Raw genomic sequence first — 21051 nt, 5'->3', positions numbered from 1 at the left:
TCTATGTTTTCAACCTGTAATTCTACTAATGGTAGCCCTCAGGGTTTAGACACAGATGTCATGCTAGGGCCTTAATGTTTTCAAAACTGTCAACTTCACAGACAGTTCCCCAGCCTGGCCCAGCTCAGTCATGCTTCTTCTCCAAGACCACCATGCAAGGGCGAGTGTCCCAGGGACCTTGCTTTTCCTTGTCTTTCAAGTTTATGCCTCTTCCTCCAAGATTTTATGGATTCCTTCCTTCACTCCTTCAGTTAGATTGAAAAGTTCTTCCATTAGTGTTTTTTTTTTGTTTCTTTTTTTTGAGATGGAGTTTCACTCTTGTTACCCAGGCTGGAGTGCAGTGGCGTGATATGGGATCTTGGCTCACTGCAAGCTCCGCCTCCTGGGTTCAAGTGATTCTCCTGCCTCAGCCTCCCAAGTATCTGCGATTACAGGCACCCACCACCATGCCCGGCTAATTTTTTCTATGTTTAATAGAGACGGGGTTTTGCCATGTTGGGCAGGCTGGTCTCGAACTCCTGACCTCAGGTGATCTGTTGGCCTCGGCCTCCCAAAGTGCTGGGATTATAGGCGTGAGCCACTATGCCCCGCCACTTTCATTAGTTTTTGTTGTATCTTGCACACACCTTCCTCAGAACACTGACTGTATTATGTTATCTATTTGTGTGTGCACATATGTGTTTCCTTCAACTAGTTTTGGAGCTCCTGAGGACAAATACCATGTTCCATTCATCACTGTATCCCTAGAACTTAGCATAATGTCTGACAAAAATGAAGTTCACTTAGGTGCAGGTACTAGATCTTACTCTTTCTGAATCCCTCTTCTCTCCTCTGTGGTGGGACAAGGTGATGGTGGCAGGGCACTCTGGGCTGCCTGGACAATGAACCAGCTGGGGCTCTGTTCCCACTTCTCCTAGTTGGGGAGGCTGAACCCAATGTCAGCTTCCTGAAGAGGTAGGGAATTAATGTTGGATAGACAAATGGATGGGAGAGGGTGTGCCTGGCTTAAGAACACACAACTAGTAATAAAAGGCATCAAGAACAAGAATGTGAGTCAGGACAGGGATTCTTGTTCTTTGCATTTGCTGTTTTATCCCCAGTGCCTAGAAGAGTTGCTGACTCATAAGTGTTTGATCAATATTTGTTGAACGAATGACTGATTGGATGACTCACTGAATGAATGAATGAATGAACGAATGAATGAATAAAAGGTTAATTTCAAAGACCATGCCCTTTTAACTCCATTCCCAACTTCCAATCTTTGTATACAGTGTGTGTGTAGATACATCTTTCAAAGAAATAAAATTAAAAATTATCATTATCTCTTCTTTACAATAATCCATAATTAAAGATGATAGCTATTTACAAGTATTTTACACACATATACACACACATTCTAAGCCATTGAAATAGACAGCCTTTGTAATTTGTTTTATTTACTAGAAGAAATATAACTTTCAGAAAGTAAGCAGACATCCTACCTGAAATTCACATAATGTTACGTTCTCAGAATTTGTTTTGGTTAACTGGTGGAATGAATTTGTCTTGTAAACTGTCCCTGTAAATAGCATACTACATAGGTGAACTGAAGAAAACCATGGCTGGGCATATGGGGAAATTCATGACCATGACTGGCTATGTGCACGGCTGCCCAGAAGCAGAAATGGAGCCTCTCAACACTTCTAAAAATGTAGAAAGCCGACACTGGATACGTGTTTCTGCAAAGAATCACACTTGGGTTTATAGTCTTCCACCTAAACTTCTGGGGCCTTTTTCACAAAGAATGGCAGCTGATCTTATCTTTATCTGTTACTGACACAGACCCAGCTATTCACTGCGGGGCAGAACAAAAGCCAGCAAAGGGATGGAAGAAACCCAAAATAGATCTTTCTTGAACTGATTTGTATCAGAGTTATAAACAATTCCAGGTATGAAAGAAAAGTAGACAGGCAAGCACTTACAGAAGACAAGAGCAAAGAATGATTTTTTCTGTTTCTTTGTTTTTTCCCTTCTCTCTCTCTCTCTCCTATTTTTCCAATCCAGATCCCCAACGCAAACATTGCAGGAGGTGGTTGTGCTCCCCGCAGGAGGCTGTTGACTGCCTGCACTCATGCACACTGGCTTCCCGCCCCCAGCCATCCCTCTATTGTTACACAGCACATTTTATAATGCAAATCACTGTCTACAACATGGCTCATTATTTTCCTCTCTGAATAAAATATGAACACATCAATTATGTGTCAGTCTGTTTCTAAATGCATACCCTTGTCGCACTGACCTCTTTCTGCTTTTGTATTTTTCAGTATGTTCCTGACATTTGTCAGTTGGGTTAGTTCCAGACCTTTCTAACCTATTATCGTATTATTATAGCACTTTTCAAACTTTCTTCTAGCACATGAGTTTGACACAAAGGCACAATGGGAGGGTGAGCCTGGCTGTGCTGCCCGCAGGCACTCACCATTGCTTGTAGTCCGCGTCGCAGTTACAGTAGTACTTGGGATCTGTGCAGTTGCGTTCGATGCCGCAGGCACATTTCTGGATTCCAGGCCCAGAGCCTCCCCAGTAGTAGTGCTTCTCGTTGGCTTTGCCAACCCACCAAGTGTAAGGGCTTCCATCTACAAGAAAAGGGAAAGGTATATTTAGAAACAGACCTGGGTTCAGTCATTATACTGCCACACCTACACCCACTTCCCCAGGAATACTCTGATAGTCTGAACATCACTCAACCCTCTTAAAAGTCAATTTATTTCAAACAGACAACCCACAGAGTGGGAGAAAATCTTCACAGTCTATCTATCCGACAAAGGACTAATATCCAGAATCTACAACAAACTCAAATGAATTAACAAGAAAAAAACAATCCCATCAAAAAGTGGGCTAAGGCTATGAATAGAAAATCCTCAAAATAAGATATACAAAAGGCCAACAAACATATGAAAAAATGCTCAACATCCCTAATGATCAGGGAAATGCAAATCAAAACCAAAATGCAATACTACCTTATTCCCACAAGAATGCCCATAATCAAAAAATCAAAAAATAATATATGTTGGTGTGAATGTGGTGAAAGGGGAACACTTCTACACTGCTGGTGGGAAGGCAAACTAGTACAACCACTATGGAAAACAGTGTGGAGATTCCTTAAAGAACTAAAAGTAGAACTACCATTTGATCCAGCAGTCCCACAAATGGATATCTACCCAGAGGAAAAGAAGTCATTATACGAAAAAGATACTTGCACACATATGTTTATAGCAGCACAATTCACCATTGCAAAAATGTGGAAGCAACCTAAATGCCCATCAGTCAATGAATGGATAAATAAACTGTTTCTCATACACACACACACACACACACACACACACACACACACACACACACAAACATATATGATGGAATACTACTCAGCCATAAAAAGAAATGAATTAATGGCATTTGCAGCAACCTGGATGGGACTGAAGACTATTATTCTAAGTGAAGTAACTCAGGAATGGAAAACCAAATATTGTATATTCTCACTCATATGTGGGAGCTAAGCTATGAGGATGCAAAGGCAGAAGAATGATACAAGGACTTTGGGGACTCAGGGTGAAAGGGTGGGAAGGGGGTGAGGGATAAAAGACAACAAACTGGATTCAGTGTATACTTCTTGGGTGATGGGTGCACCAAAATCTCATAAATCACCACTAAAGAACTTACTCATGCAACCAAATACTACCTGTTACCCAAAAACCTACAGAAATAAATTTGTTTTTTAAGAAAAGCTTTTAATTCTATACTTCAGAAGGCTCTTTTAAGCTTAGACAAGTTTTCAAAAGTATATATCACAATTTTACACGTATATAAATATAAATATAAGCATAAAGGTAAATTTATGTCAATAGTAGAAATATTTGATAAAAAATATCAGTGGGAATGTTAAGCTTAAGATTTCTCATGGGAATATGTACCTCTCTCCTTGGAAGACAATTTTACATTAAAACTTCTGCGATTTAGGAGTCTATTTAGTAAACTGGAAGCCAAGTTGGGGTCAGTCCACAATGAAGGTGTATGGGCCATGAACTGCTGCTACACCATACAATTCACTTCATGACTGGTCATGCTTTTTTTGTGAACTAAGTCATGGAGATCATAGAATATTGGAGCTAAGCACAAACTTTCACTGTTTTTGAGTATGACCTCCTAATTTTATGGGTAAAGAAATTTAGGTCTAGAAGAATTAAGCAGTTCTTTTAACCACGGAGCAGATTAGCCCCCAACTCTCCTTTATCATTTGGCCTAATAGTCACTCATTCATTCATTCATCCAATCATCAAACATCCACTGGGTTCCCACAATGTGCCAAACATTAGAAACAACTCAACAGAATGGAAGAAAAAGATACAGATTGGAGAACAGTTTTATCAGTATCATGAACACAGAGGAGAGTGGGGGAGGCAAACGAGGTCATAAAGGAAGGTTTCCCAGAGGAGGCAAAATAGTTGAGCTGCATCTTGAAGGTCAAGTATGCATTACACGGATCAATAAGGACATAAGAGAGGCAAGGCCTCCTAGGCAAATGGAGCAGAATGTAAAAAGACAGAAAGGTAAACTTCTATTTGGAAAATATATATAGGACTATATTCATATGTAGTAGAATTGGGCTGAAGAGATGTGCTGAGAGGAGCAGTAGTAGACAGTAAGAGATAGATGGACAGCAGATGAAGGTCACATTGCAAAATACCTTTGTCCAAGTAAGAAGTTATTTTTCATCGGTTTATCCTTTCTTTTCAATGTTTATCTTCCCCCAATTTAAGATGTTTGAACTTTATCCTGAAAATAATGGGAAACTAGTAAAGGATTTTAAGCAGGGAACTAGCATGATTAAATTTGTGTTTCAAAAGATCAACAGGAAGATGAAAGATAGATTTCTGCAAAATGGAGTCAGGGAGGCTAGATGTGATGCTCTAATGTTAATAGAGAAAAGAAGTAATAAAATAGCAGTAGAAATGGAGAAGAAGAGAAAACACACACACAAAAGGTTCAGGAGTTATAGCTGGCTGGGACCGTTGGGATTTAGGTAGAAGAGAAGATGGGCAGGGAGTGCTGTGGATTAATCCAGGCTTCTGGTTTGTATGAATGGGGATGGTACTATGCTCCATGAAGGTAGGGCACAGGAAAGGAAGATCATCATCAAAAGTCTAGGGAATGTTGAAGAAAAGATAATGGGTTTGCTCACAAAATGTACAAATTGACTGTAGAAGTCTGGTTCTTAGGAGGATTTTCTGAGCTGAAAATATGTTTTAGGAACTATCAGGGCAAACCAGAACATATTGGAAGTGGGAGAAATGCTGTTGGAATCTTTTAGATTACAACATCATTTCAAAAATGGAATGATTTCATAGCTGGCCACAGTGGCAGGCGCCTCTAGTCCCAGTTACTTGGGAGGCTGAGGCAGGAGAATTGCTTGAATGTGGGAGGTGCAAGTTGCAGTGAGCCGAGATTGCACCACTGTACCCTAGCTTGGGAGACAGAGCGAGACTCTGTCTCAAAAACAAAACAAAACAAAACAAACAAAAAACCCACCAAAACCCAAGAATGATTTGACACTGCTATAAAGAATGATCCAAGACTGGGTCTTTACCCATTTATAAAGAAAAGAGGTTTGACTGACTCACAATTTTGTGTGGCTGAGGAGGCCTCAGAAAACTTACAATCATGGCAGACGGAGAAGGGTAAGCAAGGCACGTCTTCTCATGGGGGCAGGAGAGAGAGAAAGCAAGAAGGGGGAAGTGCCAGGCAATTATCAAACAACCAGATCTTGTGAGAACTTCCTCACTATCATGAGAACAGCATGCGGGAATAGCCCTCATGATCCAGTCACCTCCCACCAAGTCCCCCCGCTTGACACATGGGGTTACAATTCAGATTACAATTCAATATGAGATTTGGGTGGGGACACAGCCAAACCATATCAGAGATGGAGATGACCATAGCGGAGTGCAAGAACGAAGGCAGCCAGGGTGGTGGGAGAACAACACAGGAGGATTTCCCAGAGAGCAGAGGGGCCAGCACCATCAGATTTCATAGCGAAGTCTATTAAGATGGGGAGCTAAGAGTTTTGTTTTAATTTGACAGCTGGAAGTTCACTAGAGATTTTGATGAAAGGAGTTTCAGGTGAATGGCGGGAAGAAAAGCCTAGACGTGGTAGGCAGTGGAAAGAATGGAAGCAGAGAGCAGGAAGACCCTGACAATGGATGACTCTTTCTTTCTTTCTTTCTTTTTTTTTTTTTTTTGAGATGGAGTCTGGCTCTGTCGTGCAGGCTGGAGTGCAGTAGTGCAGTGGCATGATCTCGGCTCACTGTAACCGCTGTCTCCCAGGTTCAAAGGATTCTCCTGCTTCAGCCTCCCAAGTAGCTGGGATTACAGGCATGCACCACCACACCCAGCTAATTTTTGTATTTTTAGTGGAGATAGGGTTTTACCATGTTGGCCAGGCTGGTCTCGAACTCCTGACCTCAGGTGATCCACCCGCCTTGGCCTCTCAAAGTGCTAAGATTACAGGTGGGAGCCAACCCGTCTGACTGGATGACTCTTTCTTATTCTTAATTTGACTTTAGCATATGAGAATGCACTTAATGTTAAATCCACTCTCTTGACAACTTTTAAAGTGTCCAATGTAGCATTAACGATATGGTGTTGTATGGCTGATTTCTAGAACTTACTTTTATTGTTTAACTGAAGCTTTTATGCCCACTGATTAGCAACTGCCTACTTCCCCGTCTTCCCAGCCCCTGGTGACCTCTTTGTTTCTATGATTTGACTACTTTATATTTTATTTATTTTTTTAAGACAGGGTCTCACTCTGTGACCCAGGCTGGAGTGCAGTGGAGCAATCATAACTCACTGCAGCCTTGACCTCCTGGGCTCAAGCCATCCTCCCACCTCAGCCTCCTGAGTAGCTGGAACTACAGGCACATGCCACCACACTTGGCTAATTTTTGTATTTTTTGCAGAGAAAGGGTTTTGCCATGTTGCCTAGGCTGGTCTCCAACTTTTGGGCTCAAGTGATTCACCTGCTTCTGCCTCTCAAAGTGCTGGGATGACAGGCCTGAGTGACCACATTCAGCCGGATTTGACTACTTTAGATACCTCATATAAGCAGAGTCATATAGTATTTGTGTATACATACAATGGAATATTATTCAGACTTAAAAAAGGACATTTTGCAATATGTGACAACATGGATGAACCTTGAGAACATTGTGCTAAGAGAACAGAGGTTCCTTGCCAGAAGCTGGGGAATGAGTGGAATCTAACAGAGGTAATGTCAGCCAGTAAGCCAAAATAGCTAGTCAATTAAAATCTCTGGGGCTGGATGTGGTGGCTTACACCTGTAATCCCAGCACTTTGGGAGGCCGAGGTGGGCAGATCACAAGGTCAGGAGTTCAAGATCAGCCTGGCCAAGATGGTGAAACCCCGTCTCTACTAAAACTACAAAAATTAGCCAGGCTCAGTGGCAGGTGCCTGTAATCCCAGCTACTTGGGAGGCTGAGGCAGGAGAATCACTAGAACCTGGGTGGCAGAGGTTGCAGTGGGCCAAGATTACGCCATTGCACTCCAACCTGATAGAGTGAGACTTTGTCTCAAAAAACAGAAAAAAAAATCTGGGTATATGGGTTAAAATTCCGTGGTAATAACTCATCCACCCTCTTGGGATGTTAAGTGTACACTTGACTCTATGAGTGCTCAGAAATAAAGGTGAGGAAAATCATAAAGTTACCATGTGAACAGTCACAATATCTAAACAAACAATACAAAAAGTAGGGACCATATTGGAATTATGCAAAAAAATACTGTGGTACTTTCTCAGATATTCCAGTAGTTTTCCTCAAGAATAATTTTGTTAACAGGTGAGCGATTTAAAGTTGAGAATGAACAGGGACTGGAGTCCAGGACAAATGTAATGAATGAGCAAGCCCTCTGAATTTGAAAATGAGTTAGTTATTCAGGTATTCTCTCCCTCCAAACAAATTTCTTAATTTTTCTGTGTGTTGACTTAATTTGGAAGTTATTATTTTCCCTTGGCATGACCATTTTTGGCACCCACATTAAAAAAGTATATTTGACTTAACCTGGTAAACAGTCAAGAGGGAGAGCTCAGTACCCTGTTCCAAAGGGAGAAACATGCCCGCTTTCTGACATAAAGGTCCACCCTGAAGCTGTGTCTTCTGTCCACCTGTGCCTGGTCCCAGCATGTGGGGGCTGTGTTTGCTTTCTATGTTTAAGTCATTTGCTTCTCCTTTCTTTCTCCATCAGGGTAAGTGGTAAAGCATCCAGCTTCTCTGATGCTTCCCATGGCCAATAATAAATTTTTCTCCTTACGAAGTCTAGAGTTTCAAAAATAAGCGTTGACAAATCCCATTTATGGAAACCACAGCATCTCAACCACCGAAAGAAATGTTAAGGTCATTTGGCCCAAAAGCTACACTAGGTCTTGGCTGATTCCGTCTCTGGCCATGTTATAGAGAGAGGACAAAGGTAGATGGTTCCATTTTGACCTCATGAAATGCCTTTGAGGCTGGGCAGGCCACAGCCTGACCCTGAAGATATAGAAACATTACCAAAACTGGTTATCATATTCATTTTTTGCATTGCATTTAAAAAGCTGACCTCATGCTAAATTCTCTCAAAGGAATTTTTGGTTAGTATCACTGTTTTTGGAAACTAGAGGACACTAACACTCTTGGTGGAGGAGAAGAAACAAATCGGGCACCTGTAAAAGTGGAGTTAAAGGTTTGTCTAGCAGATGACTCCTTTGTCCTGCCCATACCTCAAATAACCAATGAAAGATTATATATCTCAGAATCTCTGCCCAATTTATGATTGTTCCTTTGAGTGATCAGTAGAAACAACCTAACACTGTGTTTCATTTTCATTGCAGACAGTAATAATTTGCATGAATCAGAGAGCTGTGTGTGGCTCAGTACTCTTTGTAAAAATTAGGACATTGTCAGTAAAAGGAGAAGATAACAATCAGCTTTACCTTCAGAATGAGACTACAAGGAACATACTCTAGGGGAAAAGAAGAGAGACAGCTGGTTCCCACTGTACCTTCAGAGAGTGCTCAGAAGCCCAGGAAAGGAAGTTTCATTGTTGAATTGTTTGGGCAGTGGTGAAGCCGCCTGTGCAAAATTATGACTGAGACAGTGAAAGAGATCTAACTTAATTGACTCCATCTTGCTTCTAACCTCCTTGCTGTCCTTATTCATTCCTGGGTGTAGGCGGAACTAACTTTGGGAGAAACTTATAGTTTATAGTTTAAAACAAAGATGATAATAGCCCTTTCCCACAGCAGACCTCCTTCTTGCCTGGTGACTAGATTGCCTTTGCAGGACTAACATTAGCCACAAGATTAGAAATTATAGTTAAGAGTCATGCAGCTGGAGGCTACAAGATTCTGACCCTCCCTAAACTTCTCCTAAAATCAGTGCTTGAGATATTCTGCAGACCCTGCACTTGATGGGTCAGCTGGCACCACCCAGATCAATAAACTGGCTCATCTGATCTGGTGCCTCCCATCCAGGAACTGACTCTGTGCAAGAAGACAGCTTCAACTCCCTGTGATTTCATTCCTGACCAATCAGCACTCCTGGCTCACTGGCTTTCCCGCGACCTGCCAAGTTGTCCTTAAAAACTCTGATCCCCGAATGCTTGGGGAGACTGATTTGAGTAATAATAAAACTCCGTTCTCCTGCACAGCTGGCTCTGCATGAATTACTCTTTCTCTATTGCAACTCCCCTGTCTCGATGAATCGGCTCTGTCTAGGCAGCGGGAAAGGTGAACTCTTTGGGCGGTTACGGTGGGTGTTCCAGTAGAAGCCCTGAGCTGTGCGCGGGATCCAGGCTGTGTGCTAATCTCATATGGCAGACCCTCAGCTCACTGTAGAGAGGGACTCTTATTACACACCAGGATGGGACCTAAGGGGATGATCTGAAATCTTTCCTCCATGTGCAAGGAGTGCAGGTGCAAGGAGGTGGCAAGTTAGTGACCTGGCAAGAGCAGCCTGGTTTCCCAGCTTCTTCTCCCATCCCTCACTCTTTCTCAAGTCACAATACTTTAGTCTTCATATAACGAATGCTCCCAGTGAGGTTGATGCAAAATTGATGTTGTTCTGTTCTTTTTCCTAGGAAAATAAGTTAAAATACAGCACAAAATGCTTAACTTAGCTCTTTCCACATCTACCGCAAAAGAATGCCAATAAGAAAAACGTATTCCAGAGAGAAAGGAAATTGTAGACTTTGTTATTAGCATTGGCTAATTTGGTTAAATCACTGTAACTAAAATAAATTATTAATTTGTTGTGTATTTTATATTCAGCAAGAGGAGAACGGTTCAATTTACTTTGAGCAAAGAATTCCCTTATTCCAGTGCTATGCTAATGAAATGCTACTTTTAGCTTTACAAATCATTATTTACCTGTTAATTGGCTTTGGGGAATAGCAGTTAAAGGCAATAAAAATGGAAAGCCTTTTTAAAAGACAAGGGCAAAAAGTGGTGAGGAAAGAAATAATTGAATTATCTATTTCCAAGAGTTCAAGAACTTCTCTAACCTCAGAATATGAAGATTGTAGTTAACTATATTAAGTAGCTGTAGTCACTGCAACAAGGTTAGGTAATGATGAATGGCATTCTAAGTTAACTAGAACTAAATTATCAAAGTAAGGCATATTGTATTAAAACAGCCAAATATGAATTGAATTAAATATAATCACTATACTGTTTCTACTCACTTCAGATCAAGTTTTATTATGGTGAAGGGTTTATTATGGTTTGGATGATTAAACCGGGAAAGGGAGAAAGAAAATAGGCTAGCAAGGAAAGGAGTTTTCCAAGACTCACTTAAAAAAACCAATAAGCTGGGCGCGGTGGCTCACGCCTGTAGTCCCAACACTTTAGGAGGCCGAGGTGGGAGGATCACCTGAGGTCAGGGGTTCAAAATCAGCCTGGCCAACATGATGAAACCCTGTTTCTACTAAAAATACAAAAATTAGCCGGCTGTGGTGGTGTGCACCTGTAATCCCAGCTACTCAGGAAGCTGATGAGGCAGGGGAATCACTTGAACCCAGGAGGTGGAGTTTGCAGTGAGCTGAGATTGTGCCACTGCACTCCAGCCTGGGCGACAGAGCAAGACTCTGTCTCAAAAAAAAAAAAAAGAAAGAAAGAAAGAAAGAAAGAAAGAAAGAAAGAAAGAAAGAAAGAAAGAAAGAAAGAAACTAATAGATTTCTGTTATTTATTTTCACCAATAACAAGAAGTTGTTTCAGAAGCACAAGGGCGAACGCTTGGGGACTGCTTGATGAAAATGAGGTGCATACCTGTGATTTTCAAAATGTGTTCTTCGGAACTTCTGGGCTACACAGAGTAACTTAACAGGCTGCTTAAATAAATATGATCCTGGCGCCCTCTGAGATAAGACCCAGCACAGTCTCTGGGACATTTAATTTCTTTCATTCCCACTGTTTCTATAGGATATTAAAAACAACACCACAAGGGTATATAATCTCCAAAATGAAAACGTAAAAGCATCTTTTTGGCTTGATGAGAACTAGTTTTATCATATGTACGATTACAACCTTATCTACAAATTCTGTTAAAGAGTCCCTGGGGGCTCTTCAGCTGAGGAAATAGAACAGGTACCCTTGCAGCACAAACACGCTTTTCACTATTGTTCCCAGTGTCCCCTGCCGGCAGCTCATTGGCAGTCCTTCCCAGGCTCTGCTCTCTGGTAACATTTGGTTATTTGAAGGCCCTTGCAGTGCAGGATTTTTTCTAAGCGACTCATGCTCAGAAAAATCTCCTACTTCCTTCTCTCTTCCTTTCTTACCACTACCAAATCTTTTTTCTCCACTTTATAAGTAAATTTCAGCTGAGCACTCTGATCTGATTACAAAATCCATATTAAGTTATGAATGGTGATGATACACTTACTAAGTATAGGCATCCTTAATTGGTGCAATTCTAGACCATTCAAAACATTCTTGCACCTCTGAGAAACTTTCCTTCCGGTGCAAATGTCCTAGATAACAAGAAAGGTAAAAGCTTTTATAATAATCTCCAGGATGGGATGGAGCAGAGAAGGAATTTGGAGGTGCTGTAGCCTCTATAGAGTCCTCCAAATCATCTGATAGCTGTAATTTGGAAGATCAAGCCGGCCAGAATTTTCTTTTTTTCCCCAGTATGGATGTGTACGCTTCCAGGAATATAGGGGCTTAAAGCTAAAGCTGATGGGAACCCCTCCCCCAGGGACTGGAAATGGAAACAGGCTACTAGTCCTAAAGTTCTCTGGCTTAAATACAGACAGCTTCCTCTTCTTTTACATGTGGAAAATCCACACAGAATCACTTCCAAGATCTGGGCCATGGTAGCTGAAGTCTCAGGATCCTTACATGAGGATGAAGTGGGGGAGGTGAAGCCATGGAGTAATAACTTCTGATTTTTTTGTTTTTCACCCATGGGTGGGAGGTAAGTATAGGAAAGGGTTTTCAATTTCCCTATGATTCCACTAAGATCTTGTAAATCTTAGTGTCCTGTAGAATAAGAATCTCAGAGGAAGAGTTTGAGACTCAGTGTCCCTGTGATCCTTACCATCAGACCAGTCTGCCATATACTGACCTGGGAAAAGGACAGTGGTAGGTGGAGTTCACTGGACACTTGGGAACATCTATAAAGAAACAAAGAGGCCCAGATGACTGGGTGCCATTGGGATACCAATCCAGGACCTTGTTTGCTTGGTAAGATACAAAGAGGTGATAATGGTGTTACTATAGTAACATCTCAATTTAATTCCCAATTATTTTTTTCTGAATAATACAGTCCTTTTAATACTTTTTTTTCTCAGTTTTATAACCATGGTCTGGAGTCAAAAATTCCTGTCTGTTACTATTTAAATTAAGAACTTTAAGAATAAAATAAAAAATCATGTATTGGCATTCTCATAGATGCAAACGTCTATCATCTCAACTTACCTATGATTTCAGCTTATTAAACAGGATAGCAATATTCTCTTTTGTTTCCTAACCATCCAATTCTACATTGTTCTATGTTAATATATAAGCCAAACAAAGAATGAGTCAAGATAAAATCTTGTGGAGTCCATACTGCAGATGGTGATGTGAGTTTGGGAAAACCTGGTAATTCTGAAGTTCTAATGTAAACATTCAATTTGGTAGTTAAAGGTGAGCATTTTATCTTTCTGTGATTGAATGTCACTAAACTCATCTGATTAGGGGTGAATAGAAATAAATGCAGTTGATTAGATTCAGGTTGTATCTTTTAGAATTATACTGGATTTTGCTGCATTTTATTGATTTGAATAGGGACCAAATTTAGAAATGTAGAATTGAAGTTCAGATCAAAATGGACCTGAACGGAAATGGTAATTAATTAAAAATTAATTGTATTGCATAATATTTAAATTTATTTTACTGAATTGAACTTAATAGATTTCAATCAAGGACTGATTCCACTGAGCAGAATTTGATGCAGTAGAATCAAATCACTTTAAGTCTTATTCAAATGAATTAGATTTTATTAATTTGAATGGAATTTAAGTGACAGATTATATGGGAGTTTGTAATTCTGAGCAGTATTAAAGAATAGGCCAATTCACTCTAAGTTAACTTGGTTCTGGCTTGTCTTGTGGTCACTGGCACTGCAGGACCCTTCAGTAATCCTGGCTCATTCCTTTACACCATGGTCTCCAGAAACAAGTGTGATTAATACCAAAGTGATGGAATGGAAACATATGCTGTTTGTTTCTTTGATTCTTTTTGTTTCTCATTCTTTTAACAATAGTTGTTCCTTTCCAACCTCTATCTATTATAAAAATACGTCTTCTTTCCTGTCCTAATGCAGTGGATATGATCCATTTAGTTCAATGTTAAACGAAGTTGTGATGAAGGTCTTTACGTGCTTCCTGATTTTAAAGAAAACGCTTTTATGTGTAACCATTGAGTTGCGATGTTGCTGTCACCTGTTAAGGATAGTTCATCTTTATGTTTAAGGAAGCTATTTGTCATTTCTCATTTGTTAGGATTTTTTTTTGCATGAATCAATACTAAATTTTATTCAATCCTTTGTCTGCTCTTATTAAAATGATAAAAGTTTTTTCTCCTTTTAGCGTTCAGAGATTTTTTTCTAATAATAGTACTTTAAAAAAATCAACTCTGTTGTGATAAATCATTCTTCATATATATGGTTGGGTTTGCTTTGCTGTTTTGTTTAGGATTTTTGCCACTGTATTCATGAATGACTTTGGCCTATAATTTCCCTTTGTTGTACTATCATTATGTTTTTGGTATCAAGTTAATACTGGACTCAAAGAATGGTAGGGGGGGCTATGTTGGAATTATTTGGTAAACTGTCTGAGGCTCATATAATTTAGTATCTTTCATTATAAGATTATTCTTATATCCATTTCTATAAGTTTATATTCTAATTTATGTTATATTCCAGGTAGATTTTTTTAAATGAATTTGCTCTTTGCATTTAAATATTTAAATATATTGGGAAATAGTTGTGTTTATATCCCTTTTCTTCATTTCTACTAATATATTTTCCTGCTATTTTCTGACCAGTCTAGCCAGAAGTTTATTGATTTTGTTAGTCTCTTCAAAAAATCAATTTGTTGGCTGGGCGTGGTGGCTCATGCCTGTAATCCCAGCACTTTGGGAGGCTGAGGCGGGCAAATCAGGAGGTCAGGAGTTCAAGACCAGCCTGTCCAATATGGTGAAACCCCGTCTCTACTAAAAATACAAAAATTAGCCGGGCATGGTGGTGCACGCCTGCAATCCCAGCTACTCGGGAGGCCGAGGAAGGAGAATCGCTTGAACCCGGGAGGCAGAGGTTGCAGTGAGCCAGGATCTCACCACTGCGCTCCAGCCTGGGCGACACAGTGAGACTCCGTCTCAAAAAAAAAAAAAAAATCTATTTGTTGATTTTTACCTACTGTATGGTTGATTTTCTTGTTCATTTATTCCTGCTTTTACATGCATTTCATTTGTTCTACTTCCTTTGGATATATCCTATAATCCTTTAGTCTATTCTTTTTTAAAAAAATAGTTTTTAATTGATCAATAAAAATTATATACATTTAACACATACAACATGATGTTTTGAAATATGTATGCATTGTGAAATGGCTCAGTGGAGCTAATGAACATACGCATTACCTCACATACTTATCATTTTTTGTATACTCTCAGCAATATTCAAAATGCAATGCACTGTATTAACTATAATGATCATGTTGTACAATAGATCTCTTGAACTTATTCCTCCTGTCTAACTAAAATTTTATATCTTTTGATCAACAACTCTGCAACCTCCCACTCCCTAGCCTCTGGTAACCACCATTCAACTCTCTAATTCTATGAGTTCAACTTTTAAAAATTCCATATATAAGTGAGATGATGTGGTATTTGTCTTTCTGTGCGTAGCTCATTTCACTCAACATAATGTATTCTATGTTCATCTGTGTTGCCAGAAATCACTGTGCTTAAATCCTGCTTTCTCTTTATCCATTCATCCATTCATGGATGCTTAGGTTGATTCCACATCTGGGCTACCGTCAATAATGCTGCAATGAACATGGGAATGCAGTTACCTCTTTGACATACTGATTTCAGTTTTAAAAAATACATAGCAGGTAGAGAGATGGCTGGATCATATGGGAGTTCTATTTTTATTTTTTGAGGAACTTCTATGCTGTTTCTCATAATGGTCGTCCTAATTTACATCCCCACCAAAAGTGTACAAGAATTCCCTTCTTTGTCTAATATCTTAAGATGGATGCTTGGCTCAATAATTTTCAGCCTTTCTAAGCTTTTACTATACACATATAAGACTATAAATTCTATCAAAATACCACTTTAGGAATATCCCTCAATTTTGAATTATGCTGTCATCATTATTTGATAATATGCACTAATTTTGATTATTATTATTTTTAGTAGAGACGGGGTTTCACCACATTGGTCAGGCTGGTCTTGAACTCCTGACCTCGTGATTTGCCCGCCTCAGCCTCCCAAAGTGCAGGGATTATTTAGAAGTATTTTTAAAATGTCTAATTATATGTTTTGCTTTAAGCTTTTTTTGTAAAAGTGTCTTTTTAGCTGATTTTTAAAATTTAATTGGTCATAGTCAGAGAACAGGATTTATGATACCAATAACCTGAAATTTGTTGAGATTTATTTTAAAGAATCGAGTCTGTGGTCAATATTCAAAAACATTTTACATGTGCTTGAAAAAATATTTATTTTCTAATAGTACTATGTGTGCATTGACTCACAGTTATTAATTTTGCTATTTAATCCTATCTGGGTTGCCCAGTAGGTAACCAATAGCCACACGCAGCTATTTAAAATTTAGTTTTTCAGTCTCACTAGCTATATGTGCTAATGGCTACCGTATTGTACAGAAAATATTTTGATCACCTCAGAAAGTTCTTTTGGATACTGCTGCTCTGTACACTTAATGATTTTTAAAGTCTTCTGACCTATAATTACTGAGACATCAATATTAAAACTTCTTCTATAATACTATATCTTTCAATCTTCCCAAGTTTAGCATTAGGTATTTTCAGTAATTTGGAAATTTTTATGCTATTGTAATGCTCGGAATGGTAATATTTTTTTTTCTTTCATTTGCATTCATATCAATAGTCTCATAATAGCTTTTTTGAATTTGTAATCCCCTGGCCTTGTTTTCTATCATCTTTCTTTCAGACTTTGTGGTGTCCTGAATGTTTTTAACATCTCTTGTGTACAGCACATAGTTTTTCTTTTTAATTGTCTAAAATTATCTTTTAACTGGAGAGTCTAGTCTATTTATTGTGGTAACTGACTTGGACTTATTTCCAAATATTTGTACCTTTTTTTCTCTCATTTGCTTTTTATTGTTACTAATGTTTAAGTATTTTTTCTTCCTTCTGAATTGATAATTTTTCTTCATTCCATATATTTTCTACTGGTTTAGAATTTTGCATTCTCTTAAATATCATTCTTTTAGTAGAAACCCTAGAAAGTTTAAATTTCATATTTAACTTAACAGTGTCTCAACATAGTATATTTATTCTCTTCCTAAACAATACAACAATTTTATAGCTTGTTTCTGTTCCTTACATATAAGGTATTTTATCTGTTTTTTAGCTTCATCTTGTTTTCCTTAAATATCACAAATTAAAGTTTATTGCTCAATATTGTCAATGTTTGAGTAGATTTACTGACATTTTACTATTTTCTTTGTTCCCTCTTTTTTCTATCTCAGACTATTCTTATGAGATCTTTTTTCTCTAGGGTCAGAGGGTAGTACGTAATCATTATTTTGCCCTAAAAAGTCTTTATTTAGACTTTATATATGTGTTTTTTTCTGGGTGGCATATTCAAGGTCAACGGTTATTTTCTCACAATAGTTTGTTTCTTCAGGGTTCCATCGTCAAGAAGTCAATGGTCAATTTAATTTCATTTCTTTTGTAAATAATCTGTAATTTCTGTCTAGCTGGGGATTTCTTTCATTCTGGCTTACATCCACTATGACGCCTTAATCTGAATCTTAATTTGCATGTTTTTTTGGTTCTGGTCAATTTTTAGACATCATTCACCAAAATAAGTCCTCACCACTCTTATCTCTTCTTTCACAACTCCAATTAGAGATGTATTGATTGGTTCTGATCTAATCTCCTTGCTTTTAATATTTTATTTTTCATATTTGACAACTCTGTCTCACTGGGCAGATTTCTGGGAAATTTCTTCAGAATCTATTTTTAATTTCACTATTCCTACTTCAGCTGGGTAGAAACTGCTATTTATCTCTAACATTAAGCTTTTAATTTTATCTATTATGTTTTTATTCCTGTAATGTTTATTTGGTTCTTTTTCAAATGTTACCCATTATTTTTAATAGTAAATCCACTTCTCTTTTAAAAAATTTTTTTCAATCCAATAATTTCAATACCTGAATATTCTGTAGGACTGAAAATGCTATTAGTTATCTCTATTGATTCACGATTACAGTATCTTGTTTCCCCATACATTTGGTGATTATTTTTTCTTTTGAGTTCACGTTTCTTGGAAATAAGTCTGTGAGAATCCTGTGAGGTTCAGTTGAAGGTATGTCTCTCTCAGATCATCTGCATTTACTTTTCTCAGATACATGGAGACATTACCAATCTGGGACCTCTTTAAAATATATTTTCAGCTTGAGTTTTCTCCAACCATTCAAATGCTGTGAAGTTAGGCTGTAAACATGCATCAGAACTGGCTTTCTATTACATAGCTTCAAGGGATAATTTCTTCTTTGTACTCTGAGCTAAAGTTCAGATAATCAAATTTTTTACATTATCTTCTTTTTTAGAGTGGATTTTTCCATTTTCAGTTTTGTTTTTCATTGAGAGTCTAACCCCCTGGATTTTGTTTTTCATACAGGGATATTTGATATAATTTATTACTTGGCATGGACCCTTCTTCCTCATATAGCCACTGAAAGAAAAGCTGCTGGTTGCATGGAACTGACAGAAGCCTTTAGGTCAGCTTCTGGCTTTGGCATTCATTTATAACCTTGGTTCATGATTTTTCTTCATTTTAGGCCTCAAGGATCTTCCTCACTTTCTTGCATGCTCAATCATACATTTAAAAGGATTTTAAAAATTATTTTTATTTTTAGTTTTTTTGAGATGAAGTCTCGCTCTTGTCCCTCAGGCTGGAGTGCAATAGCACGATCTCAGCTCACTGCAATCTCCACCTCCTGGGTTCAAGCAATTCTCCTGCATCAGCCTCCTGAGTAGCTGGGATAACAGGTGCCTGCCACCACGTCTGGCTAATTTTTGTATTTTAGTAGAGATGGGGTTTCACCATGTTGGCCAAGCTGGTCTCGAACTCCTGACCACAGGTGATCCACCCACCTCAGCCTCCCAAAGTGCTGGGATTACAGGTGTGAGCCACCACGCCTGGCCTTATGCATTTTAAAAATGTTTATGGGGGAGCACTTTTGTTGTATCTATTTGGCCTTAATCGTATAGTCAAAGTCTGTTACTGTAGGTTTTAAAGCAAGGGAGAGGCATGGTCAAGGTGATATTTTATTATACAATGTGACATAAAGGAAAGGCAACTGTAAATAGAGGAACTATTCTACAAATTAGGTGATAAAGACTTGGAGTATCGTGGATGTGACATTCTGCCTAACAGACAGAGGCAAAACATACTATAAAAGGACATTAGTAGGATGTGTTGACCTGATGGATCAGCTAGTGGTAAATGCTTGGTTTTACGATTATGCGAATCTGAACATTTTTAAAGAAATGTCAATAGGAGACTGTTAATTTTGGGGGAAACGAACACTTTTTCAGTTTAATTTTATAGAGGGTGAATTTGATGTGCCAGTGGGTCTCAACTGGGGCTGGCACTACCTCCTCAGGTATGATTCGGAAACGTGTGTAAGGTGCCACTGATATGTAGTGCCTCAGATCCCATGAATGCTGAATGTCTTACAGGGTGTTAGATAGTTCTGCACAATAAATGTCACACCCCAAATGCCAGTAGCACCCTGGTTGAGAAGCCCTCTGACATAGCAACTTGGAAATGAGGATGTACAAGAGATGGGACTTATGACTTCAAGAGAGAGAGAGAGATTAGAGCCAAATTTTTTTTTTTTTTTTTTTTTGAGATGGATTTTCCCTCTTGTTGCCCAGGCTTGAGTGCAGTGGCATGATCTCGGCTCACTGCAACCTCTGCCTCCCGGGTTCAAGCGATTCTCCTGCCTCAGCCTCCCAAGTAGCTGGGATTACAGGTGCCTGCCACCACACCTGGATAATTTTTTTTGTATTTTTAGTAGAGACGGGGTTTCACCATGTTGGCCAGGCTGCTTTTGAACACCTGGCCTCAAGCAATCCACTGGTCTTGGCCTCCCAAAGTGCTAGGATTACAGGCGTGAGCCACTGCGCCCAGCCAGAACCACATCTTTAAATCTGTGAGTCATCCACAGTGACAACTGATGCCTGAGCATGGGACAGTCTGTGGAATGGGGCACATGGCCAGCTAAGGCCCCATCTCTTAGGGTGCTGCAGCAACAGGAGAGGAAGAAAGAATTTAGGAAGGCAGCTACAAAATGGGAAGGGTCTAGGCAACGTGATTTGAAGAATGTTACTTCTCTGAAATCTGCTTTCATTCTCATTCCCCACAGCCATTTGTATTCGTTCCCTATTTGTGTTAAGCCACAGTTCATGCAGAACTTAGTTATTGCATTTATTCCTCTGATTCATGTATTGTGTTGCAGTTACTTTATGTGCTCATCTTCCCTACAGACTGGGAGTTCCATCTGGACACTGATTCTGTACTCCAGCTTCTAGCAGGTAAATGAGCGGTGAGTGTTTCAGAAAGGTAAATATTCTAGCGTTCCAAGGGTAAAACTTGGCCAACATCATCGGATTTGAGGATTAGAATCATCTGAGCGGCAGACTCATGTTTCAGGTGATCAAGCTTTAAGAGGTCAAGGTGACATAAGAAAGCAAACGTGAATGATCAAAGCAGAAAAGCCTTCTGAACATAAGGAGAGAGAGACAGACCAACCAAAGGGTGATGAAGGAGAAAGTGTGGCTTCTGCAAGATGAGGTGGGACGGCGGGGCAGCGGGGCGGCGGGGCAGCGGGGCGGCGGGGCAGCGGGGCGGCGGGGCAGCGGGCGGCGGGGGGTGGAGTTCTGAATGTATCTGTAGTCAAAAGTAAAAGAAATTGACAAAGAAGGAAAGCTCAAAGCTCTGATGATTGGACCAATACTGATCAATAACTACAATCACTATTATGATATTTACTACTTCTTCCCAACATGCTGGGGCCTGAACCAACTCCACATAAACATTGCCTTGGAGAACATCTCAAGCTGAGTTTGGTTTCTTAACCCAGTTTGATGAAGACACGACCAGGAGAGTCCAGAAAAGGACAAGAGAGACAAATAAGCCCTAATATTGAGACTTTCTGACCTGGCCTCTTCTTTTCTACTATTTAACACATTAAGAAAGA

At 39.3% G+C, this 21051-nt stretch overlaps 1 protein-coding gene across 1 annotated transcript in view; it reads right to left on the bottom strand.

Annotated features, from left to right (window-relative positions):
- Nucleotides 1–21051, bottom strand: part of CNTNAP2 (contactin associated protein 2) — a 2292243-nt gene that overhangs the window by 517659 nt on the left and 1753533 nt on the right. The window contains exon 14 of the mRNA XM_019031540.4: nucleotides 2459–2615. Within this exon, the coding sequence (XP_018887085.3) occupies nucleotides 2459–2615 (157 nt within the window). The remainder of the gene's footprint in view (nucleotides 1–2458; nucleotides 2616–21051) is intronic.

Source organism: Gorilla gorilla, chromosome 6 (assembly GCF_029281585.2).
Source record: "Gorilla gorilla gorilla isolate KB3781 chromosome 6, NHGRI_mGorGor1-v2.1_pri, whole genome shotgun sequence".
NCBI classification, from domain to species: Eukaryota; Metazoa; Chordata; class Mammalia; order Primates; family Hominidae; genus Gorilla; species Gorilla gorilla.
The sequence above is the reverse complement of the archived record's forward strand: the minus strand, read 5'-3'. Positions and strand labels throughout refer to the sequence as shown.